The sequence below is a fragment of the Panthera leo genome, chromosome E1, assembly GCF_018350215.1.
Source record: "Panthera leo isolate Ple1 chromosome E1, P.leo_Ple1_pat1.1, whole genome shotgun sequence".
Taxonomy (NCBI): Eukaryota; Metazoa; Chordata; class Mammalia; order Carnivora; family Felidae; genus Panthera; species Panthera leo.
The window spans coordinates 19384945-19410683 of NC_056692.1; the positions used below are offsets into that span (position 1 = coordinate 19384945).

Below are 25739 nucleotides of genomic sequence, written 5' to 3' on the forward strand. Positions count from 1 at the left end.
ATATTTGCAAAGCACTTTCCAAAAGTCTTTGACATTTTCTTTTTATCCCCAAGTTTTTGCATCAGTTTTTAAAAAAAAAATTTTAAGTTTTATTTAGTTATTTTGAGAGAGAGAGAGAGAGAGAGAGAGAGAGAAAGCATTAGCAGGGGAGGAGCAGATAGAGAGGGAGAGAGAGAATCCCAAGCAGACTCCATGCTGTCAGCACGGAGCCTGATGCAGGGCTCGAACTCACGAACCGTGAGATCATGACCTGAGCCAAAATCAAGAGTTGGACGCTCCACCGACTGAGCCTACCCAGGCACCCCTACATTCATTTTTAATGAAATTTATATATTAGAGAAGCCATGATCACACCTTAATTTCTCAAACATTTATATGAGTAGTTTTCATGTTGTGGTACTTCTTTGCTTGGTTGGTTGTTGTTGTCTGACATTTTCTTTTTTAATTTTTTTTTTTTAACGTTTATTTATTTTTGAGACAGAGAGAGACAGAGCATGAGCAGGGGAGGGGCAGAGAGAGAGGGAGACACAGAACCGAAACAGGCTCCAGGCTCTGAGCTGTCAGCACAGAGCCCGACGCGGGGCTCGAACTCACGGACAGTGAGATCATGACCTGAGCCGAAGTCAGACGCTTAACCGACCAAGCCACCCAGGCGCCCCAACATTTTCTTTTTTAATGCAGATCCCAGTCTTACCAAATCGGTCATACTCTTCCCATTTGACTGAAGAGGAAACTGAGGCCTGACAAGTGAAATGATTTGCTCTTTGCCAGGAAGGGGCAGAGCCAGGTCTCAAAGCCAGGTCTTCTGACCCTGAGTTTAGGGTTCTCTTCAGTGTTCACAGGAGCTCTCACACACCCCATAAGCCTAAAATCCCTCTGCGGATTGCTCATAAATGATGCCTGATGGACCCCTTGCCTTGCACAGACCCTCTGTCCGGCATTGTTGCTGGCACGGAGTTGGAGGAGTCAGGGGCACTGGTACAGAGGATGCCGGCCCTGCCCTGAAGAAATTGCTTAAGGGGAAGAGCCAGGCAGGAGGCCCTGTGAGAGGCAGGAGGCGGGACCTCAGGGACTGTCAAGTGAAAGCTCTTTTAGCCAGAGAGCAGGAGGAAGTCCGGGACACTGAGCAGGGGTGCGGCTACCCTTTCCTGAAAGAAAATCTGATGCCTAAGTCCAGGATGAAATTGAACCCCTATCCCCAAGGTGTCTGATCTCTTACCCTGCTTTGGTTTTCTTCATAGCATGTGTCAGTATATCATTTATTCATTTATTTGTTCACTGTCTGACTTCCCCAGTAGAATGGGAGCTCCACGAGAAGAGACTTTAGTGATCACAGCTGTACTCCAATACCCGGAACAGGGTCTGGCCCAGAGGAGATCTTCAATGAATATTTATGAATGAATGAATGAATGAACGAATGAACAGATGATGCCTTCACCTATGACAGCCCTGGCCCCCACTGTAGTCCACAGGCCTTTAGCAAAGTCGTTCCTGAACTTTCTTGCATTGGAAACACCTGGGATCTGTAAAAACTGCTAACACCTGGCTCCTACCCTAAAAATTTGGATGCAGTTGTGACCCGGGCATTTGATGTTTAAGTTCCCCAAGTGAGTCTAGCGTGCCATTTGGGAACCACTGCCTTACTACCGACTTCTACCAGTCAGAGACACTGCTGCCTGGGCTGGGAGGAGGTGGGGACGGTGGGGAAGGCATTTGTAGGAAGGGAGAGCTGTTTGTGCTCTGATGGGTTTGCAACCACCTGACTGTTACCAAGAGTGAAGGAAGGAGACGTTTCTACCCCTTGAGCTCGCCCAATCCAAGTCAAAGAAGACCTTGTCTGACTTCCTCCTCCCCTGCCATCTCCTCCTCTTCGATGGTCAAATGAGTCAGAGGAAACCCGGGTTTTCTCACCATCTGCCCCTCCTATAGGGTTTGCATGAGTAAGAAAACCCATTGTTCACGTGTGCCCAGGTTGACAAAAATAGAGCTTGGCCTCTCTGAACACTGAGCTGGGGCGAGTCGGTAAGACCCCGTCCCGCCCTGTTTGCATAACGTCCAACAGGACATTGTGAGGAAAAACAGGCCTGGGGCAGAGCGCTGCGGGAATCCTGGACAGTCACCAGCACTGAGCTGTTTTCCAGTGGAAAGGGACTCCCGTATCCAAGGCGTGAGCCTGGGTCCAAGATCTGCTCCCGGGCTAGCCCAGGGTCGTAGAATGGGAAGGGACCTTAGCAACGTGCCGTCCAAACCATATCTTTCCAGAGGAAGGAGTGGTCCCAGATGTCCTCCACTTCCCAGACGCAGTGCAGGCCCCCTGGCCAAACCCCTGCCAGAGTGAAAGGGCTCTCAGAGTCACGGGTCCTTCCTGTTGTTTCTAAATGGGAGATGGGGAACAACTTTCCTTTGGGGTTAAGAGACTTCTGCAATCCCAGGGTTCTGTCTGCTTCCTTGGTACGTGTTTCTCTTTCCAAAGCCACTGCTTACGTCATCAAAGGTTGAATTTGTCCTCTGGAATGACGAGCTGAGACTTACCGGTTGGGGCTGATGGTTTCTAACCATTTCAAGGGCCGTCTAAAGAAGAGAGGAATGGTGCCCCTGGGTGGCGCAGTCGGTTAAGTGTCCGACTTCAGCCAGGTCACGATCTCGCGGTCCGTGAGTTCGAGCCCCACGTCGGGCTCTGTGCTGACAGCTCCGAGCCTGGAGCCTGCTTCCGATTCTGTGTCTCCCTCCCTCTGCCCCTCCCCCGCTGGACTCTGTCTCTCAAAAATAAATAAAAATTAAAAATAAACATTAAAAAAATAAAGAGGAGGGGAGAGAAGACAGGTGTTTGTGGTGGAGTCTGAGCTGGCTACCCAGAGGGCTTTTCCACACCAAGTAGCTGGTGGAGTTGTTTGGGCAGAAGTAATGTCCAGCATGTATGACCAGGTTTGACCGATGTTGACAGTTGTGGTTGGTGACAGATGTCCGTCTTAGCACTACACAGAGAGTCATGAGATCCAGCTCTAATCCTGGCTCTGCTAATGACTGAAATGGTGAGGAGAGAAGCTATCTTCTGCCTCTGAGGCTTGTTCCCCTGTTCGGGAAATGAACGGTTATATCAGACTAGTGATTTGAAACAAATGTAAAACCACGGAACTCTTTGTTCACATGAAATCTCATGTGGAAGTCTATTCGTAAAGCAGATGGACGTGGAGCTATTCTTGTTGCTCACCTGGAGCCCCTCCCCACCCCCCAGCCCCTTGGCAGAATCTCCAGAAAAACCCACAGGTTCCGAGGAACCAAGCTTGAGAACCACTGGACCCGGTGCTCTAATGCTTTTTTCAGTTCTGGTATTGTTCGTGTAGCTGTTTCCTTGTTTGTTCCTTTGGCTGATGTTGGTTGGCATCATTTGCTTGGCTAATGTCAACACTGGGTAATGTTCGGAGAGCTCTTTTCTTGTTATAATTATGCCATATATATTCAGCCGGTCCCTCCATATGGCCCCAAACATGTACAAAACGTTGCCTCTCTACACCATCTGATGATGAGCTAACTCCTGCCTGGTGACAGCAGAAGTAGACAAAGGTAGGCCGATAGCTGTGGTACAGACAGGACTTAGTGTATTCTCTCCCTTCACCTGGCCCACCCAAGTGAACACGTGTTTTCCACCCCCATCAGTTTCTGGAGGCCAGTAACTCCTGCTTATCAACATTCTGTCCGCTTCTCTCTGGCGTTGGCATTCAACCTCATGCAAGTCGTGTCATATCAACAATGGCAGAAGCAGTGCCTCGACATAAAAAGAATTAATCAGAGTGACCTGCCCTCTGCAAATCATTGTCGGATACATTCCCTGGGAGAGGGTTTCTGTTTTTAATGAGACTGTTCTTCTGAAATAGCAAGTCAGACCACTCAGGAGACTCACAGTGCCTGGTGAGCTCTGCGTAGGAGTTAACTGCCCATCACTCGCCATCACTCTCCATCACTCCCCAACCCCTGCTGGCCCTACCATCTCAGTAAAGCATCCCAGCCAGACCAGGAGCAGGAAGTGAGGGCTCTGCATGGGAAGTTTTAGTCCCTGCTGATCTGATACCTCATTGTGTGGCTTTGGACAAATTCCCACCCTTCTCTGAGCCTCCCCCTTCCCATCCATAAAGTGGGAGAAGAGTATGTTAGATATTTATCCCGAGAGCCTTCCTAGCTTAAAGTGCTTTGACTCTATAACATCTTCAACACAGCTATGCTAAGGAACCAAGGTAGCTAACTCAAGACCCTCTTTGCCCCCAGCCCTAGAGGTGGGGCTGTGCTCAGGGGGGCAGGACTATATTTCCCTAATAATTCTCTCCCAGCCCCCATTTGAACGGAGAACACTGAGTCCTCTGGGAGCCCTAGCCTGGGCTGGAGCCCGCAGTTTCCACATCCCATTTCAGAAGACAGCCAGCCTTCCTCCCCAGCCCCCAAATCATCACTGCTTCCCCGAACCCTGTGGAAGTTGTCAGGGCCTCTCCCAAAAGTTAGGGTTCTAAATCATCCCTCAAGCTGCTTCAGCTTCTAAGCCTCACATCACTTTTTCCCGGTCTCTAGTCATATGGTAATTGAAAATGGCTGCTGTTTATGGAGCACCTGTTATGTGCCAGGCCTGTTCTGAGTATTATGTGGGTCCTGATTATTTCAATCCTCACAATAATCCTGAAATACATGCTGCTATTATCTCCAATTTGCAGGCGAGGAAACTGAGACACTGGGAATTAAGCTTGCTTAGGCTCTTCCCGCTGTCCCTGTATAAGGTGGGAAAGCCAAGATAGGACCCTCGGTTCTGGCTCTGGAGCTCATGTGCCGAATCATTGAGTCAGACTGGGGCTTATTCGTGCTGCTGGGAATAACTAGAAGCCACCATTTGTCAAATGCCTGTAGCACGGGAGGCATCGAACTATTATTTTCTCACTTCATTCAAACCTCACAACTGAAAGAGGAGAGGTTGTGTTTCCATTCTACAGTGGTGGCAACTGGGGCTCAGAAACATTAAATGACTGCCCCGTGGTAAGGTGTAGACACAGGCAGGCTTCAGACTCCCAAGCGCTCAATGCCAGCATCTGGTGACCCTCCTCTCTGTCACACTGCTTTTCCGGACAGATACTTGGAGATGCTCTCCCTACCCCATCACCTTTGGGGAAAAAATCAAGAGGGACCACTAGCACTGCTCCCTCCACAGAGCTCTTGGAAATGTCAATCAGATGACCCCTAAGGAGGACGGGGGCGGGGTACTTGACAAGGTCTGCTTTTCTTCACTGACCTTTGCTGGACGAGAGCTAGGACCCAGAAAAGTTTAGGGTGCGTGGGCTTCTCCATGCACCACACCTTTGATGAGTGCCTAAAATTAAGTGGACCCTCCGCCAGGGTGCCCAACAATTCATGAGGCAGATTGTACCACTTCCATTTTATAAATGAGGACACTGAGTCTCAGAAAGATTGCATAACTGGTCCTAGGACTCACAGCTGGCAAACAGGATTCAAACCCAGGTCTGTGTGATTCCAAAGCCAGGTTTCTTTATGATACACCGCGGTCCTTCTGCATGTTAGGGACTGTCGGGGTGGACACAAACAAGGGTGAGAAACAGTCTGGAGCTCCCGCACAGAGATCTCTGAACTGCCAGGCATAAGCGAGGAGGAGAGGGCCAGCGGTGGTCCAGTTTCCACCTCACCCCCACTGCTCCAGCCTCCCCTCACACAAAGCCCTTGCCAGGAGGCCCTCCTCTAGCTAATGCTGTCCCTTTTGGAGAGTCCCTTGTAGGTCTGGGGAGCCTCGGTGGGGTGCTTTGCCTCAGAGACAGGCCCCTGGTAGACAAAGAGGCAGCTGGCAATTTATTTGCAGGAGAGATATTGGTGAGAAGGAAGTTGAGAGCAAAAAGCCAGAGAGAAGGGGGCAGGAAAGCTGAAAAGCTCTGTGTGTGTGTGTGTGTGTGTGTGTGTGTGTGTGTGTGTGTGTGTTGGTGCTGGAGCTGGACCAAAGCACCCAGCTGCCGACAGTGCCACCGTGTTGGTCAGTGAGGACTCAGGGAAGGCAAAAGGGCCTTCATGTTAGCCTGGGACAATTAGGAAGATAAATCCCCCACTCCCTACCCCCAGTTGCACAAGTAACATCGAATTGAAGAGAAACTTTTGCAATATTTGTTGCTTTACATTTTTGCTTTCTTTAATCCAGAGCATAGTGAGGAGTTACGAGGTGGGCATATTTTTTACTTAAATTGTATTTACTAGGATTTAATACGGGGATACTTCCTTTTTTGTTCTTAGTTCGTGTTGCCGTTTGGTTCTTTATTCCTGGGCTGGTTATAAAGACAACTTTTGACTTTACAACGAAGATCCGGAAAGTTGTGAGTGCGATTCGGGATGAGACTCAATTTGGGAGTCACCGGTCGCGGGCTGATGGTGGTGGTAGTGCGCGAGGGGGCTGGGAGTTTGGCAGGTCTTCCTTCGGGTCCGCAAATGTGAGCGCGGAAGCGCTAGCCGGGAATCTCATAGGACGGTGACCGCAAACAGTGAGAGTGGCCTGGGCAGGGCAGCGGCAGCGACGGCGCCCGCCAGGCAGGCGTGTGAACTTACAGAATCGGTCTCCTGGAATCCCAGGGTCCGGGCCGCGCAAACCTGGGCGGCAGTAACCTTGCGACGCGGGCTCGGGCGGGCCCGGGCGAGCCCCACCTCCACAGGCGCCCTCCCGGGTGGGGAGCTTGGGCCCGCCCGAGCCCGCGCGGCCATTGGTCCGCGCCGCGGCTGCCACCTGCCCCTACCTTAGGGGGCGGGGTTACCTGGGCCCCGCCCCCCGCGGCTCGGGTTCCCAGACCCGGCTTCCTCCTCCGGCCCCGCCCCCGGCGCGAGGCCCCGCCCCTACGATCCCCGGGCCCGGGCGCCTCGTGATGTCACGGCAGCTTTGATACAAAGAGCCCTTCGGCCCACGCGGGTCTCCCGGCAACGGGCGCGGGTGGGGGCGGGGCCGGCGCCTTCAACTGGAGCCGAAAGCGAGCAAGCGGCCACGGAGCGGCGGGGATCGTCCCTGCGCTCCTCGCTGCCCGCCGCCTTCTCGCCCGCCCCGCCGACCAGCGCCCGCCCGCTCCTTGCCCCTCCGCAGCGCACCGACTCGCCGCCGGACGGGGGATGCGCACCCCGCCCGCCTCCGGGGGCCAGGTAAGCGGCGGCCGAGGGGCTCGGGCTCGCGGGGCTCCGGCGACGCGCACCTGGCCCGGCCCGCCGTCCCGGGGCCAGGGAAGTTGCCAGAGCGCGGAACTTCGCCCGCAGCCCAGGCGCCCGCTCCCGCCCCGGGAGTATCCGCCCTCTCGGCCCTGGCCGGGGAGGTCGGGTTACCTGCGTCCTCGCTCGCTGGGCCACGGAAGAGAAGCCGCTGTCCCCTCCGGGTCCTCTGCGGGCTCCCAGGTGCGGGGGTGGGCAGGGCTAGCCCCCGGGCCCGGGGAGAAGGGGCCGCTTCTTCGGCGCAGTTTCCAAAAGTGTTTTTAGGGGGATCTAGTGAGCCAGGCGCCTCCGCGTCCCACCTCCGCTCCCAGCGCGCCTGCTCCTCCGGGACCGGTGTTGTTCCAGCTCTCTGCCCTTGGCTCCGCCGAGTCCCGCAGGGGGCTGTGCGCCGGCGAAGTTTTTCCATAGCTCTTCGGCGGCTGCACCGCGCCTGTGCCGGGGTTCCCTCGCCTCTCCGAGGGGCTCTGCCCGGCAAGAGGGAGAGCCAGCCTCGTTCGGGGTTTGGGACCAGGGCCCTGCCCCTTCGCAGCCGTGACGTCGCCCAGGCCGGAGGTATTTGCGGACTCATAGCTCTTTGCCCTCCGGCCCCGAAAGCCTGCGGTCGGCCCAGGTAGTAGTTGGCTGTTGTCACAGCCGCTTCTCTGCGGGCCACAGGCGGCTCTGAGGCCTTGGCGAGCAGCCTCTGGAGAACCATGTCTGTGCTTTAGGAACCTGGTCCCTACTCAGCCCTGGACTTTATTCCTTCTCATCCTTGCACAGCCTCCAGCGTACCTCTTCCACCATTTGTCCCTCTCCCCAGCCCCGTTCTCCCACAGATGGCTGTAGGTGACACATCACTCACCCTGACAGATATGCCAGTCAGTTTTCCTTGTCTGACTTACTTATAGGCCTCCTCCTCAAAGGATTGTTAGGGGGCTGGATTCCTGCACTCCGCCCTCACTTCTTGTTTTGACAAACCCCTGGGATGGTTTCTAATGGTTCACCTCTCCTCCCTTGGTGGTGGCAGGTGCTAATTGTTTGGGTTCCAGGGAAAGGGGTGGTGTGGGCACATCCCCTGGGGCATCTCCAGGTCCTTCCCCTGATGAAACGTAGCTGCCAGGTTAGGGAGAAGGGAGTCTCAAAGAGGGGGAGGTTACCAATTATGTGTATATCAGACCTTTGCCGTGAGAGTCTCTGTAACTATCCAGCTCAGCCTTGGCGGAGTCCTTGGGTCATTGCCATTGACTGGGGTCTTGCTATAAGCCAGGCACCAGCTTACCCAGATAGACTGTCCCAAACCTTAACCCTGCTGAGCTGGCATTCATGAAATGCTGCTTATGTGCCCAGGGGCTGTTACACAGGGACACTTCCCTGTCCCTAAGGTGTTTGCAGGCTCTAGGAGACTGAAAACCTGGGTGGAATTGTTACCTGTCCAACTCCCCTGAGCCCTCAGGCACATTGATCTGGGTTGTCTCTGAGGTTCCTGTGACTTCACTGGGAGGGGTGTGTGGCCTGGAGGAATGGGGGAAAGCCCAGGAAGGTCTTGGCACTCGTGGTAGACATCACAGTTCGGAGAATGCCTTCTGGGGACCAGCTTTGTTGTTTGGGGGACCCTGGGCTTTAGTGGAGGGGGAGGGGTGGTTGACTAAGGCCAGCAGAGAGATAAGGCTGCCTCGGGCAGGGACCTGACTAGCCAGGCCTGGTGAACAGGCCTGGAGGTGTGACCTTTGCCCCAAGGAAGACCAGCAGGAGAGACTACCTAGAGTCTGTCCTTGAGAAGGACTTTTAGTCAAGGGAAGAAAAGACCAGAAATCAGGAGGCCTGGAGCAGCCTGCCTTGGGGAGGCCCTGGGCTGCAGCTTGAGGTCTTGCTGACTGGCCTCCCTGCTCCCCCATCCTTCCGTCTCTTCAGAGCACTGTGCCCCTCCCCGCCCCAAGCACACTGGCCCCTTCATAGCCTACTAGCCCCCTTCCTACTTGGTGGGACCAGCTGCCCCATGTCCTGGGCTTTCCCTTCAGCTGTTCACCTGAAGCCCTCCTGGCTTTCACCTTCCCGCACTCTCCCCCTCTCCCTCTAGGTGGCTAGAAACTTCCTTTCCTAGGGCTGGCTGTCCCTCTTCTGAGGTGCCATGTTATGCCAGGGATGTTTCACAACTGATCTCGCTCACCATTTCACTTCCGTGTATATATTTTAGCTGTGGGTAGGGAGGAGGGAGAAAGGTTCCCAATAAAATAACAGGTGAGCGATTCCTAGAAGGCAGGCATCTCAGGACCTCGGATGGGGGAGGGACAGCCTGGACGGAGGGTGCCCACTCTTTGGCTCTGTGCTCGGTCTCCTGGCACAGAGCTCAGCAGGACGCATCTTTATCTGGTCTGCCTGCTGCCTGGAGTTGGCAGTGGGGCACCGTGCCTTGGCTTTGCCTGGCATGGAGAGTCCCTGGGGTTGGGCTCTGTTTTCTTCTGGGTCTGCTCTGTTGGCTCTTGACTCAGTAACGAGGCGTTGATGGCATCAAAACACTGGCCGTTCCAAGGAGGAGGGCTGCTTGCATCTTCCTCCTGCCTGGGCTCCCAGATGGATTAACGGGCAGTCCTGCCCCATGGCCACCTGGGCACAATGAGACGGCCATGTGATTTGTCGGGCCCACCTTGCATCTCCCTGGACATTGTGTGATCACATCTCCCGGATGCGGTGTGGCAGTCTCCTCTCTCAGACGGCATTCCGGGGCACAGGCCCTTCCCCCTTTCTGTTTGCCCAGCCCCCACCCAGCACACTGCCCGGCACAGGCAGTTCATCTGTCAAATGCTTGAGCCTCTGATTTGTGCTAGACTGTGCTGGGCGCTGGAGATATGGCAGCAAATGACAGCAACAGTCCCTGCCTTCAAGGAGCTCACGTGATGGCCGTCAAGCAGGTAGAATGTGCAGCGTGTGGGGTGGCAGGAGAGAAAGCCGGGCAGTGGGTGTTGTGTACTTAAACAGAATGAGCAGAGAAGTCCTTGCTGAGAAGTGGCGGCTTGACAAAAGACGTTCACGCAGTGGGAGCAGTACCTGCAAAGGCCCTGAGGTAGGACCACGGCTGGCGACGTGTGTCCGCGGAAGTGCAGGGAGGCTGCTGTGATTGGAGAGGGAGCCGGGCAGGAGCAGGCGGCACATGTTCAGACCGGGGGCATATCATGCTGCCGAGGGAGCGCCCAGGCCCCACGAGATGAACAGCACAGTTGAGAGTAGAAATCCACACGCACAAAACACATTTCGTTGCTCTGCTCTCTCCAAACCCTTGCTGTTGACGGGTCTGGGCACCGAGGCATTTCTTGAGGAGAAGTGTCTGCATGTGGCCATCGCTGCCGTGGACTTTCCTGCCCCCAGGCGGGGTCAGGTCAGAGAAGCCTGTCCCTGTGAATGCGGAAACCCTTCTTGCCAGATGTTATTCCCACCACACAAATCTTATGAGCGGAACCGCCTGGGTGACCTGTGCACGGCGGTGCGTGAGCAGGCAGAGCTGGGGCCGTCTCCCTGTGCCCATGGGTCCACACCAGTGGGGGTGTAGCAAGTCCAGTGCCCAAGACTCATGCTCTGACCAGCCGCAGACATCTCCCTGGGCTCCCGACCTCCCCGGGCCCCAGGGTGCCCAAGCCTTCCTTCACTTCCAGTTCTGTGCCCTGGTCTCCTAAGAAGCCTAGCAAAGGTGCTCACATACCTGGGCAGCACCTTTGGGGCTAAGCTCTGTCCAGCCTGGGTCCCCAAAAGAGAGAGAGAGAGAGAGAGAGAGAAAGAGAGAGAGTGTGTGTGTGTGTGTGTGTGTGTGTGTGTACAGGGAGGAAGTGGACAACCGGCAGGTCTGGGTGGAGATCCAGAGCTGTGGGGTCTGCGTGACCTCTGGCCCCAGCCCCTGCTGGCCGGCTGGTACTAGTGACACCAACGTTTTGAACCCCGCTTCTTGACTTCCTTCAAGAAACGGGAAGTTTTCCGACTGTCGGCCATACTCTTCATTGATTCAACCTGTTTCGTCTTCCCAGACAAGTGGGTTCTTTCCCAGCGATGTAAACACGATTCAAATGAAAACAAAACTCTGTGGCAGTTATTATTAATAGCTGTGGCCCTGCTCCTGGGAGCCTTTCTCTTTTAAGGGACCAAAAAGAGGAAGGCCCGAACAGAACTGGAGTGTGGGAGAGTGGGAGGGAGCTCTCTCTCTCTTAGTCATCTGTCCCCGCCCCGCCGCTGTCTGCAAGGCTAACTGCATGGAAAGGGAACCTGCGTTTCCAGTAGCCAGTGTGGTCTGCAGCAGACTTGGGGGTAAGAGGGTCATTGAGTGGGGTTGGTGGGCGAGGTCTGCTCTGCACCGAACTTCTGTCTCTCTCTTCAGACAGGAGAGCCCACAGGAGTAGGATTTTCCTTGCTGGCTTTCCTGGGAGAAATACCCACCTCAAAACACCGGTGCCTTCCTCTCATGCTCAGCCACCCAGGGCCTGGTTTCTTCAAGTAGAAGAACATTTCTTTGGTCTCTGTTGAGACCCTGGCTCTGTGGCTTGCTCGCTCTGGGACTCCAGGCAAGCTGCCTCCCCTCTCTGAGTCTCCGTAGGGCGATGGCGAAGAGAAACTGGGCCCCTGCCACCTAAGAGGCCCAGAGCGGTTTCGGACACTTGCTTGGTTGGCACCTGGTGGGTGGTGAGCTAGCTAGAGAGGCAGGGTGCTGTGGTGCCCCGGAGGCTGGGCTCCGGAGTCGGGCGGCCTGCATTCAAATCCTGCCCCTGCCAGGAATCTTGGGCGAACCGTTTGTCCTCTCTCTGCGCCTCCCGTTCCTCCTGTGCAAGACGAGGGTGAGGCGCGTAAATGTACGAAAAGCACTTGAAACTGTGCCTGGCGTGTGAGTGAGTTGTTATTTTTAGTTCTATTGGTTGGATCCTTGTGACTGATAACCTTAGCACCTCGCGGGATTTTTTGCAGAGACAGGAAAGCAGTAGAGAAGAAACTCTGCTATGGGAAGGCCTTGACGGGAGGAGCAAAACTCCACTCTTCCTCAGTCCCTGTGTCTTTTAAATAGCCCCACTCAGCCTCTGTAGGTGCGGACCCTGGGGCCGGAGCGAAGTGACTGGCGGTGGCAGTCTGTGAATGCTATGCAAAGCGTGTTCCGAGGTGACAGGCGTCTCCCTCGGGTGTGGTGCGGGGCTCTACCTGGTCCTTCCTGTCCTGCCCTGCCTGCTGTGCTGGGGTGTGGCCCACCCCTCACCCCTTCACCTGCAGCCCGGGGCCTACCCGTCTGTCCGCCTGTGCCCGGCCGGGGAGCCAGCTTGGGGCGGTGTGCCCCCGTGCCGCCACCAGCCCCCAGCCTCTGCCTACAAGGCCCCAGGAGAGCAGGAGAGGGGCCAGAAAGGTGTGGACTGTGCAGCCACGTGCCGCGTCGGGTGACTGCCCTTGGTGGTTTTCCAAGGGGCGAGCCTACCTGTTCACCGGGCCTGGCCGCCGAGAGGTGGGCCGCTCCACGGAGCCGAGGCTGGCCGGGCCTGCTGTCGTGTGCGTGGTGGTCAGGACGGCCTCTGCCTGTCACTGCGACGTACTCCTGGAGAAACAAGGGTTCTTGTTGACAGGCGGGTCTTACCTGCCAGACTGCGTCGCTTACCAGCAGAGAAGGGTCCCATAGCCGCCGGGTGTGCGTGAGTGAGTGCACGTGCGTGTGTGGAGATGTCCTCTCCCCTTCGCGTCACACACAGTCTAAAGACCAGTGACCGAGTCCCCATTCCCCACTCACACCGTATTCTACAGACTGTCAGACACTTTCTCCCCCCACGTTTTAACATCTTTGGTTGGCGTGTGTCGTACATTCGCTGGCGTGCTGTCCTTTCTGGCAGCACCGTTTCTTTCCTGGTGTACTCGGAATAATGGCGCGTCTTAAAAATCGAAGGCCTCTGGGATTTAACGAAGCGCAGAAACTAAGGAACCTCTAGATAACTTGTGTGATTTGCCCAGTTTCTTCGGGGAGGGGAGTAGAGCCACCTTGTAGTGGGGGGAAAGTTGTGTGAGGGGACACTCCCTGTGATGTGATTCAAGGGGACGAGGTTGGACACCAGGCAGACCGGGGCTCAGGTTCCGGCTTTACCGCGCACGAGCTGTGTGACCTGGGGCAAGTAGAGCGACCTCTCTGAGACTCAAGTTCTTCCCCTACCGAATGCGGATCGTGGCTGTACAGTTGTCATGGTTGGGCGTGAGGCCTCTTTCTCCGTTTCTCTTTTGCTGGGTATCCTCTAAGGTCACGCCGTCCCATTCCAGCTCGATTGAGAGGGAGGTGAAGGCAGAGAGTGAGTTACTGGCCTTCCCAAGGTAGCAGAGGGAAGGGGGTATAATTTATCTGGGCTTCTTGACTCCGTTTATAATCCTTGAACATCGCCTTTTCCTTCCTTCCCTCCTCCTCCCACTGTGCCCGAGTTTTCATTTTCACGTGTGTTTCCCTTTAGCAATTTTCTTTCCCATCTCTCCCCTCTCCCTTCCTGTAAAATCTTCCCACATGTAGCCTCTTTGAAGCTCCCTGCATAGGGAAAGGGGAGGGGGCTCTGCCTCATGGCCAGGGTGGCATGGGCCCTAGGAACCTCAGCTGACAGGGGTCCGGGGCCTAGTGGGCTGTGGGGGCGGCAGCTCAAGCCCACATTCTTTAGCCTTGCTGACCCCTGGGCCCGTGGCCTGCAAGGTTCAACCTGTTGTCTATACCCTTCTTGCTGCATCCAGGTCAGACCTTGTCCACATCCCAGCCCTGCCGGCTCTGTGACCTTTTGCAGGTTACCCAACTTCTCTGAGCCTGAGTGTTCTCCTCTCTATGGTGGCTGTTGCACAAAAACACCTGGCACGTGCTAGGTGCTTAAGGGAGGTGTTCTTTCCTGGTCTCCCCCGACTGTTTAAGACCACCTTCTGTCTCCTTGGGGTGCACGCCCTGAGACAGACGGAGGAGCTCGGGGCCGGGAACTGCAGGGGTGGAGGCGCAGGGGCCCGGGTGAGCAGGATGTGTCGGGCAGCCTGGCTGGCCTCGGGGAAGGAGTGGGGCCGGCGGTCAGGACCTCCGCGCCTTCGGAGGGGTGAGGTCGACGCGGTGGGCCTCTCGCTGAGAGAGCAGCGGGCTGAGTTTGAGGCATTGGCTGAAGCCACGTGGGGACACCCAGCCGGAAGCGAGGCGGAAGCAAGCCGGAACCCTCGGCGAGGGATGCTGGCCGGACGGAGACTCCCCAGGAAGGCGGCGCTTTCAAGCCGTGTTCTCGTCGGAGGTCTCTCTGCCTCTCTCCCTCCTGAGATCCCGATGGAAGCCAGCGGCCGACTCCCTCTGTATCGTGTATGGTGTCAGATGAGGTGGTACGTGAGCCCTGGCACGAGGGTGGCGTCTGTCCTTGGCGCGCGGCGAGCGATGTGAGAATTACCCAGCCCCACGAGAAACCGGGCCGGGGTCGGGGCACAGCCTTTCCTACAGAGAGCCTGCAGCAGCTGGCGTGGTGGCCCCTTTGGGACGCAGCCTCCTGCCCAGGGAGCAAGGCTACCACACGGCTCCTGGCTGGGGACAGGGGGAATCTGTGGGTTCTTGTGCCAAGGCTGGGGTGGAAAGATTTCCCCGCTGGGTAGGGTACAGTCGCCTCGCCCCGTGTCCCAGGGAGAGAGTCAAGGGGACAGAGAAGGGGCCCGAGGTTCATGCCCAGCGATGCCTGGAGGGCCCCAGGAGTTCAGCTCTGGGCTGGGAGGGGAAGGATGGGCCTCCCGGGTGCAGTGACTTTCTGACGGGGGCTTCTTTAGGGACAGGCCTTTGTGACATGGGGAGAAACTGTGTTTCAGGCACGAGGAGCAGCACGTGTCAAAGCGCGGGGGTGGTGATAACGTTGGGCAGGAGCTTGGAGGACAAGGGAGGGGAGGCTGAGACCAGCCGGACGGGACTGACTACGTGTGCCTGTCTGAGACAGGGCCTGGTTTTGTGGCCATTGGGGAGCTCATGGGCCCTTTGACAGGGCCAAAGTTCATGGACCATCGGTGGCCTTGTACTCGCCGTGGGGACCTCTTGCCCTCTGCGCCCCAGGCTATGGCTTGTGGTTGGACCCAGAGCCCTTATCTGTTCCTACTGTGGGAGAGCCCGGGAAGGGACCTGAGCCGGCTCCACCTGCCTGGCCCGTGGCGCCCCCAAGCTGCGCTCTGGTGCCTGTGTGAGATGGCAGCCCTGGGACCTCCGGCCTGGGGAGCTGGACCTGGCAGAGGCAGAGGACAGGGAGCATCTGACTGGGGCCTGCTGGGAGCACTGCTGGGGTTCTGGCATGATGGGAGGTGCCCAAAGGTCATAAAAATAGAGGCTCTGGCAGGGGGCTGGGGGGGTGGGGGTGCAGAAGAGTTGCCTCGCCCATGGCCTGCCTGATCCCAGTCTGTCTGCCCCGGAAGCTCTGGCCATTAGCTGTGGGTAAATGCTGGCACTCTGCTTGGCCTTGCAAATCTGAGGCTTTTTTTTTTTTTTTTTTTAATATTTATTTTGAGAGAGAGAGAGAGAGACAGAGCTTAAGCAGGGGAGGGGCAGAGAGAAAGGGAGACACAGAATCCGAAGCAGGCTCCAGGCTCTGAACTGTCAGCACAGAGCCCGACGCGGGGCTAGAACCCACAAACTGTGAGATCATGACCTGAGCTGAAGTCAGATACTTAACCGACTGAGCCACCCAGACGCCCTGCAAACCTGAAGCTTTCTGTGCAAAGAAGGGGATGAAGTAGGGACCTGCCCAGCTCTGGCCTGTTGGTCAGCTCCGTTCAGATGTGCTCTCCTTGGAGCAGAAAGATCATAGCCTCTCCCTGGGAAGTTCACGTCCCCTCGTTTGAGGGTGTCCCATGAAGGAATATGGCTCGGTCCACCTGGTGGACTGTGAGAGGCAGGAGAGCTGACCTGGGCCACTGCTGGCCCATCCCAAGCCCCTCTTTACACTCTTATTGTGATGGTAAAACACGGAGCCCCCAAAGCGAGCCCCCACAAACTCTTGACTGTGTGAGTCATTAAGCCCTCACTTCAAACAGCCACATCTTTAAAAGCTATAATTTGTAGCCCAAAATAGCTGCCTGTTCAAAGAGCCAGGAGAACCCTTGATGTGCGCCCCTTTCAACTTGCAGCCTGTTAATTCGCCTTTGACATTTGGGTTGCTCGACACCTGGCTGTGGCTTCCTGAGCAGTAGGGCCGGTGGCTGGGTGGGAGCTGATGCTTCCCGGGGCGGGGCGCTTGGGAAGTCTTTTCTGAGAATTTAGATGGGGTGATTGATGTCCGGGGGTTCCTGTTTCGGGTTCACGTGGCTCTATCCTGCGTGACAACAGGGCTGGAGAGAAAAATGGCAGCCTAACTTTGGGGGAAGGTCAATTCAACTCTCTGGACCCCGGGTCCTTACCTGTAAGGAGGAGACCGTGTTTACTTGCAGAGATTTTGGGGGAAGAAAACGAGACCACCTCAGTATAGCACACCGCAGATGCCACCTGGTAGGTGCTCCTGTGTGGCCCCTTCCTTTCCTTTCTCCCACCTGGCCACATGATGTGGACCTGTCTTGTGGATTCGGGTAGGTACGTGTGGGGGGACTCCGCTCACAGGAAGCCCCTCCCTTGACCTGCAGCTTCTCCATCAGCTGACGTGCCTGGAATTCTTGGGGCTGGCTGCCGGATTTGGTTTCCAGATGTGGAAGCAATTAAGTTTTGTTTTCCTAATCCCCAACAGTTTGCCTCTGAAGCCCACATTCTCGCTTGAAAATCAAGACTATCAGCTCCGTTTGGGGGCGGAGGTAGACCAGGTGGCCCCTGAATCCTTTTTGTTCAGGAGGTACGTTCACTGGGCACTCAGATCTGGGACCTAGGGCTCTGTTAGGACAGTCACATCCCATCAAGGGCCTGGTCCCTCCGGGAGCAGTTCACCCTGGGGCCACCTCCCCTGTGGTTTTTGCTTGGAGATGGGTCACTTAGCCAGATTCAGCCACAGTGTCCGCCTGGCCCCTCGGTCGCCATCCCTGACCCTGGACGGCCAGCCTCAAAGCGGGAGGGGAGCTCCAGTCCTGACCAGGCCTGAGGGAGGCTGGTGTCGGAGCCAAGGTGCCCACGTGTCCCAGGAGTGGTAGGGGCCCCCCTTCCCAAACCGACCACAGTTGAGGGGAAGAAGTCTGCTCTGAGTTTCAAGTAACCAGAAATACTGTCTGGCATGGAGAAACTGGTAATACCTTGCTCGGTTAGTGGGTGCTCCTGGCCACAGAGGTGGCCTGCCCCAGGATCAGACACTGGCACGCGCCCGTGGTTCCGGGGCTAACTGCTGATCTCTTCCCTTGTTAACCATTCACTTTTTAGGTAAAATAACTTTTACATTTGTACTATAACCACACTAAATACAGTTCTGAGTAAACAAAAATTGCCTTAGCAGTTTCAAATGTCTCTGGCTGGATTGCACATACGCTTTCCTTTAAAATTGAAATATTACTATTCAGAGAACACAAGAAACAAATAATTTACTTAGACTGTTTTATACATATATACATATATATGTATGTATACACACACACACACACACACACACACACACACACACACACGCTTATGATGTTTACAAAACATCATCCTGATCATTCTAGATCCACCAAGCTTCGGCGTCAGCAAAATCTAGTCTCTTTAGAAATGGCTTCTCTCTCACCATCATTTTGAGATACTGCTAACATTTCTTTTGAGCAGAGACCCCAAGTCTCTTGTTGAGGTTCTAGAGGCCCAGTAGCTGTCTGTAGAAGTTGAACTGAATTGGCCGAGAAGGAATTTGCCATTATTATCAGGGTGGGAAGGGGGCTGACAAACCCAGGTGGCGCTGGGGGGTTTCCGTGCAGGCTTCCGAGCGGGGAAGGAAGGGGCGTTCATCTGCCAGGGCCGCCAGAACAACAAAGTGCCATAGACTGGCTGGCGTAGACAGCTGAAATTAATTTTCTCAAGTTCGAGACCAAGGTGTATGCAGGCCTGGTTTCTTCTGAGGCCTCTCTCCTTGACTTGCAGGTGACTGTCTTCTCCCTGTGTCTTCACGTGGTCCCTGTGGGCATGGGTGTCCGTGTGTCCTAATGTCTTCCTCCTCCTCCTCCTCCTCCTCCTAAGGACACCGGTCAGATTGAATTAGGGCCCTCCCTTATGACCTCATTTTAATATAATTACCTTTTTAATTTTTTTTAATGTTTATTTTTGAGAGAGAGCAAGAGAGAGACAGAGCATGAGTTGGGGAGGAGCAGAGAGAGAGGGAGACACAGAATCCGAAGCAGGCTCCAGGCTCTGAGCTGTCGGCACGAAGCCCGATGCGGGGCTCGAACCCACGGACCGTGAGATCATGACCTGAGCCGAAGTCGGACGCTCAACCGACTGAGCCACCCAGGCGCCCCATAATTACGTTTTTAAAGATCCTCTGTCCAAATGCAGTCACACTCTAAGGTACTGGGGTTGGGACTACACCATGTGAATTTGGGGGGTGATGGGACACAGTTCTGCCCATAACAGAAAGGTTCTCTGGAACCGTCCTGCAGGGGGAGGAGGGAGAGGAGTGTGAGCAGAGCCTGGCATGCAGGGAGAGAGCCCTGCGTGGAGGGGATGGGAGGCAGCTCTGCCTGTGGGCAAAGGCCCACTGTTGCCGATGGGCCTGTCGGGGTGGCTCTTGGCCAAGTGCCGTATTCAGAAAAGGTTCCCGTGTTCTGACTCTTGGTTTACGTTCTAGAGCCTGAGCCACCGTTGCCTCCTGATCTGATCATTTGGAACCCAGACTGTTCCTCTTCCAGTCCTTATTCTCGTGGAGTTTTGACCCTTGAGGTTCTGTCGCTTCACCGGGCTCCCTATTGCTGCTGCCTCTGCCTCTAGGATACAGCATTCTTTTTGGCTTCACTTTTTCACCTTCCTTTTAAATAGCTAACTGTGTCAGAGATTTTACACTTTTCCTTAACCAGTTCAGCAAGTCTGGGGCAACTGTCTTTCGTGTTTTATGTACGTTTCTTTCTGCCGACCTCCTGAAAAAAATAAGACCTGTGAGAACTGATTATGGGAAGCCGTTGAGGGTGGGGCCTGCAAACCTGCATAACTCCCCAAGGTCTTGCCCGAAGCAGCCTTCTGCAGGGGTCCCCAGCACCCCCTCTCAGCCCCCAAGGTGCCAGAGCCCACCTTACGGCCCCTACAACGGCCGTGACTCCATTGGCCACGCAAGAGGACCTCCACGGTGCCCCAGTCAGCCCCTGCAAGCAGGACGGAGCATCATGGAGCAGGACGGGAAGGAAGACCGTCCCAGTGAGGATTTGCACGCCCCAGTTACTCACCAGTGCTGCCACCACATTTGCTTTATCCCTGTGTGTAACTTCCCCGCCCCCCAAACCACTTGAAAGGAAATCAGGCAACGCGTTATCAAAACGCAGGGGTATTTCTCCTTAGCAAGCATAATTAGCAAGCATGATTCCCGAATATCACCCAATATGCAGTCCCTACCCTAGCTTCCATTTTGATCCCAGTAGGTCCTTTGTAGCTAGGTGGGTGTTTGCTTGTTTGAACTGGGATCTAATCAAGGCTAGCATTTAGTTTTTCTGTCTCTTGATAAATCTAAAACAGTGGTCCTCACGGGGTGGTCCTGGGACCAGCAGCATCACCCGAGAACGGGTTAGAGATGCACTTTTTACAAAAACCTATTTCAGTCTATGGAAATGCAGACCCAGGCCTACTGAATGAGAAACTCTGATTCAGCCCGAGTTAGCAATTCATCACCACCATAACCGCCCCCTCCCCCCCCCCCCCACACATGTACACACAATTCTGATGTACATTAAAGGCTAGGTACTACTGATCTCAGAAAATCCCTGTTCTCTTCTTTAGGACATTCTCTTTTTGAGACGATCGGGCCAGCTAGCTGTCTTGTAGAAGTTGCCACATCCGGTCTGCCTGCTGTTTTTCTCTGTAGTGCTGTGTAACTTGTTCCTCTATCCTACATCTTCCTGTTTAGTAAAGGTTAGATCTTCAGGCCCGATTAGAGTGGAGTGTTTTGTTAAGACTACGTGAGTGGTGACGCTGCGTCCTTCCTCTTGTATCACATCAGGAGGCCAGCGTCTGTGTGTTCCCAATTAGTGATGCGAGGTTTGATCCCTGTGTTAAAGTGACAATAGCCTACTTTCTCCATGATAGAGATGATGGGGAGGGGAGCGGTGTTTGGTAGTAATCTCGTGGGTGACTCTTCGGTGCTGTGCAAGCATCCCATTCCTCATCAACCTTCGACCTAGTGGTTTTTTTCCTGCAGTTGTTGGGTACAGTGTGCTGTTTGCGTCAGGTCTAGTTGGTGTGGTTCAGATCTTCTGTCTCCCTTCTCGTTCTTTTGTTTGCCTGCTCCATCAGTTACCAAGAGAGATGAATTAAAATCTCCAACTTTATTCATTTATTTATTTATTTAAAAGTAAGCTCTACACCCAACGTGGGGCTGGAACTCACAACCCCGAGATCAAGAGTCGCACGCTCCAGGGACGGAAGCACCCAGATGCCCCTTCCTTCTTTTACTTTTGACCTGCGTTCTGATGTTTAAATTTGTGTCTTGTAAATGGCACATAGCTGTTGTTTTTATCGAGTCTGACAGTATTTGTCTTTTAATAGTATGCTTTATCCCATTTTCATTTAATGCATCACTATGGTTAACAGCTTTGGTCTTCCTTTTCCTCCTTTTTTTCCTTCCTTTCAGATGACTTAAGCTTTTTTTTTTTTTTTTTTTTTGTATGTTTATTTATTTATTTATTTATTTTTAATTTTTTTTTTTTTTTTTAGCGTTTATTTATTTTTGAGACAGAGACAAAGCATGAACGGGGGAGGGTCAGAGAGAGGGAGACACAGAATCTGAAACAGGGTCCAGGCTCTGAGCTGTCAGCACAGAGCCTGACGCGGGGCTCAAACTCACAGACCGCGAGATCATGACCTGGGCCGAAGTCAGCCGCTTAACCGACTGAGCCACCCACGCGCCCCTTATTTTTGAGAGACAGACAGACGGCAAGTGGGAGAGGGACAGAGAGAGAGAGAGGGAGACAGAGGATCCAAAGCAGGCTGCACACTGACAGCAGAGAGCCCGAAGTGGGGCTTGAGCTCGTGAACCCCCGTGAGATCATGACCTGAGCTCAGTTGACTAAGCCACCCAGATGCCCCCAGCATTTTTTTTTTATTTAAAAAAAAAAAATTTTTTTTTTTTAACATTTATTTATTTTTGGGACAGAGAGAGACAGAGCATGAACTGGGGAGGGGCAGAAAGAGAGGGAGACACAGAATCAGAAGCAGGCTCCAGGCTCTGAGCCATCAGCCCAGAGCCTGACATGGGGCTCAAATTCACGGACTGTGAGATCGTGACCTGAGCTGCAGTCGGACTTCAGCTTAACCGACTGAAGTCAGACTTCGGCTTAACCGACTGAGCCACCCAGGCACCCCGCCCCCAGCATTTTTTTTATAACATTTTTTTCTCCATTAGATTTTGTAGTAATACGTTTTTATTCTTTAACCGCTAACATTTGACGTGCTCCAACATGTTATTGGGTTGGAAGTGGCAGGGTGGGGAAAGAGGGCTTGGAGTGTCTCTGGTGGAGTGCATCACCTCACTGTGAGGAGCCTTTCCAGCAGGGTCCCCAGTCTGGCCCAAAGCCTAAACAGGCCTGAAAACCAGATCTCGTTGGCCCTTCCCTCACCGCTGGGACTCAAGTGCTACCCATGCCCACAGATTGTCCCTAGGTGGACACGCAGAGCCAGAACGCCAGCAGCTTCATTTATAGTGAGAAGTGCGCTCTCGCAGTGAACTTGGGCAGTCCTCTCCCCGTGCTCGGCAGGCTCCTGGATGTTTGCTATGATGAGAAGGGTGGTGGGTGAGCTTGGACACGGGGAGCTGGTTAGAAGGTCTGAATGGACGCTGAATGATCTCAAGCTCTGGTGCCAGCTAAGTTGGACCCCACTGCCCTTGGGACAGGCTGGACATGCGGGCCAGGAGACCAAACACCTCTGGCCGGTGCCTGGATGGGCGCTGCCAGGGTCTGCTTTAGACCCTCCTTCCTGGCCCCTTCCTGGGGCAACACCAGATCCCTTAATGCTCAGTCCCTCTGCTTGGCCACCCTGCCGGAAATTTGCTTACCCCTCGTCTTAATCTAGCTGCCAGGGGGCTATCAGACCTCCTTGTTTCTGAATTTTTCTGGGAGCTACCTCATGCCCTCTCTTTCTCTTGCACTCCTGTGATACTACCTTAGCAGTAGCGTTGGTTGTGGGGAGAAGGTGTGAGATTGGGAAGAGAGACAGCTCAAGGGTTACAATTAAAAACATCAAAAAGAGGGGCACCTGGGTTGGCTCAGTCGGTTAAGCGTCCGACTTCCGCTCAGGTCACGATCTCACGATCTGTGAGTTCGAGCCCCGCGTCAGGCTCTGTGCTGACAGCTCAGGGCCTGGAGCCTGCTTCCGATTCTGTGTCTCCCTCTCTCTCTCTGCCCCTCCCCACTCGTGTGTGCACGTGCTCTCTCTCTCTCTCAAAAATAAATAAAACATTTTTTTTTTAAAATGGAAAAGAGGGCCACATGGGCTTCCATGCCCCTTCTGCTGTTTTGGCGTGTGCAGTAGAGAACTCCCTGACTGCCTTTGCTTCATGCAAATGGCATGTGAGTTCTTGAGAAACATGAGCATGACTTTCTCTTTCTCTTCTCAGTACCAGCCTGAGGTTCCACAGCCAGTGGGGGGTCAGATCCGGGACTGAACCAAGTCTGCCTGAGAGCCCCAGTCTCTCTATCCGTAAAGCTGGGTGACTTAGACCCTCCCTCGAGGGGCTGATGTGAGAATCAGACCCTCTTAGCATTTCCCACTTGAGACAGATGAGCTCCCGAGGAAGCCCCAGTTGTCACTCCTGTCCCCTTCCTGGATCTGCAGGTCCGTGTTAGGTTAAAGTAGTTTTTGGAAGGTCTACGCTGAGGTCTGCCCCTGAAGGCTCCTGTGCCAGGAGTGGCCAGCCCAGTTGAGAGCTGGTCTGGAGCTGCTGGTGGTAGGAGGGTTCCGGAGGTGGATCCAGGGGCCCCTGGCCGGGAGGAGAGAGCCTGAAAGCTGCCTTGGCTGCCACCACTACAGAGGGATGGTTCCTGGCCACTCTCTGATCTGGCCCCTGGGAATGGGGACATGGCAGTCTGTCCTGTCTTCTTGGCTTTGGCCTCCCCCACCTGTGTGGGCAGCTTGGGCCACAGAGCTTTTATCTGACAGTATGCAGTCAGTCCCCAGGGCTGGCCAAGAAGGGCGATAAATGAACTCTAATAGCTAGCTTGGTGGCCTGGTGCCCCCAAGCCTGCCCTTGACCTTGTTGGGGATGAGCTGGGGCCTCGTATCTGAGCCGTTATTTCTGTTCAGAAGTTGAGGCTTAGGCACCAGCCTTGCTGCGTGGATACTCCCCTCCCCCTTTATTCCCACCCTTGCCCCTTGACTGGCATCTGAGTAACCCTTTGTTGAGCTAGAATCTTATCAGCCGCTGATGAGCACCGGCCTCCCTCCAGCAGAGCCAGGCCTGGTTTCAGTGTGGGCGTTGGCAGCCACAGGCAGGAGGTGGGCACAGCCTGGATTGCTTACTAATCTCTGCTGCTGCCATGCCTGATGGGTGGCTGAGCCGCAGTGGGGGGTAGGGGATCCCAGTCCAGGTAAGCCCACCCCTTCCCTCTGGACCTGGGAGCATCGGCATCTACAAGTTGGCTCCTTAATCTTTTGCCTGTGGGGCCCAGCGAGAGCTCGAGCAGGCCTGTCACTTCCCGGGCCGTGGGCTGTCTGGGATTATGAGGAGGGATTTCATCCCCGGCCCAGCCCCACTGCACGAGGCTTGGTTTGTGTCCACCCCCCGCCCAGTGCCTTCCTGCAGTGGGGTTCCACGTGTGCCCGCTGGTGCCTGGCTGCGAGGGAAGCTGGGAGGTGCCCGCTCAAGCTATTTTTACCCAGCCCTGTCCCCACAGAGCTGTTCTTTGGCTCTAAGTTACTGCCTGGCGAGCAGAGCCACTGCCGGGGCTGGGGGTGGATGTGCCCCAGCCTCCTGGACTCCCTCGCCGGCGCAGTGTCTCATCCTAACGCGTGTTAAAGCATGTAATTAATGTGCAGAGAGACCTTCCAAGAGCATACACAGAAGATGGCCCTGGGGGTGGGAGGGAGGGCGCAGAAAGAAAGAGGCACCTGCAGCTCAGGCTTCCAGAAGCCTAACCCAGCCTGCCTCCACTCAGTGTGCCCCTGGGGGTCAAAGCGATAGGCTCCCGGGCTGCACGGGCCAACAGGGGCACCCCTGCTTGTCTCCTCTCAACCAGAATAGCTCAGATTTGTTGACCATCTTCCGTGTGTGCCGACCACACGTCCTAACTCATTTCCTGATCATCGTGAACTCCGTCAGTAGACGAGGAAACCGAGGCACCGAGAAGTAAACCTAAGGTTGCAGAACTTAGTGGTGGAGCCGAGGTTTGAACCCAGTCGGTCCACCTCCAGAGCTCGTTCCCAGCGCCACTCTGCCCGCTCTCTTCTTTGCCACGATCCCAGCACCCGTGAGGTACGAGGCATCGTTCTGCATTCTCTATGGCGATCCTGCCGGGCAGGCATTTCTACCCGTCTGTAGATGAGGCTCAGAAGTCGAACAACTTCTCCAGGGTCACACGGCCGGCCAGTGGCCAAGTCGGATGGGCACCCACGCCTCGAGGTCGCCATGGGTGGGCTCTCCCCAGCTCACCGTTCTGCAGGGCAGTTCGTTTCCACAAATACTTGCTAATCGCCTGCCATGTGCTCGCTGCGGTGCTGCCTGTTGGGAGTTCAGGTGCTCTCATCGCCATGGTTACTACCATAGGGTCCCTTCTTACAGGGAGTGTGGAGTGGGGCCTCTCAGGCCCGTGCCCTCCGTGCACTAGCCGCCAGGAGAATGGAGTAGTGATGTGTGTGGCTTGGAGGGAGCATCCCCTGAGGGCCGGGTGGGTGACGGGCGGGACCAAACGACGTCATCGTGTCCAGGCCCTGCCGCGCCGCCTTCTGGAAGTGTGGACGGTGGGCACCGGAGGCCCCTCTGAGGCGGGGATGCCCTCTCTCGCCGTCGGTCCTTTTCACCAGCTGTTGAATTCGGCCTGGGCCGACTTCCTACAGAGGAAGGGGTGACTTTAGGGCCTGCTGCTGTCACTGGAGAGGGGCCCTACAGGCAGGCTGGGTGCCTCCCGGCTCCTACTTCCAGCCAGGGGCCAGCTGCATCCAGTCCCAGCTGGAGACGGGGTGGGGACGCGGAGGGGGACACTGGTGATACCGACCTGCCCTGCCAAAGCAGCTGCCTAGGGCGTGTTTTCCCAGCCTCCGGCCTCTCCGATCTCTCCAGAAACCCCTGGTTTTGGGTAAATCCCCAGGCCCAGCTTCTTGAGGAGGGCATACTGCCTAGTCTCCAAGCCAGTGAGGGGTCACACCTGCTAGCACCTGCTCCCGCTTTGCCTCTCTTCCTGAGGTGTTCGGGATCAGGGCAGGCTGTCCCCACTTCCAGGGGCACCTCTCCCAGGCCCAGTGCTATACCTAGCCCTTCCCCAGAGGGCCCAGA

The 25739-nt window shown here is 55.2% G+C and overlaps 1 protein-coding gene across 3 annotated transcripts in view; it reads left to right on the top strand.

The window, feature by feature from the left end:
* The first annotated feature begins 6950 nt into the window (after positions 1 to 6950).
* The window catches only part of RAB11FIP4 (RAB11 family interacting protein 4), a 33876-nt gene continuing 15087 nt past the window's right edge, over positions 6951 to 25739 (top strand). The window contains exon 1 of one of the 3 annotated variants that reach the window (XM_042915021.1): positions 6951 to 7158. In XM_042915021.1, coding sequence (XP_042770955.1) covers positions 7129 to 7158 — 30 coding nt within the window. In that variant the 5' untranslated portion in view covers positions 6951 to 7128. Of the gene's footprint in view, positions 7159 to 7270; positions 7405 to 11465; positions 11491 to 25739 lie in introns of those variants that run through there. The other 2 variants (XM_042915023.1, XM_042915022.1) reach the window with 2 other exon arrangements.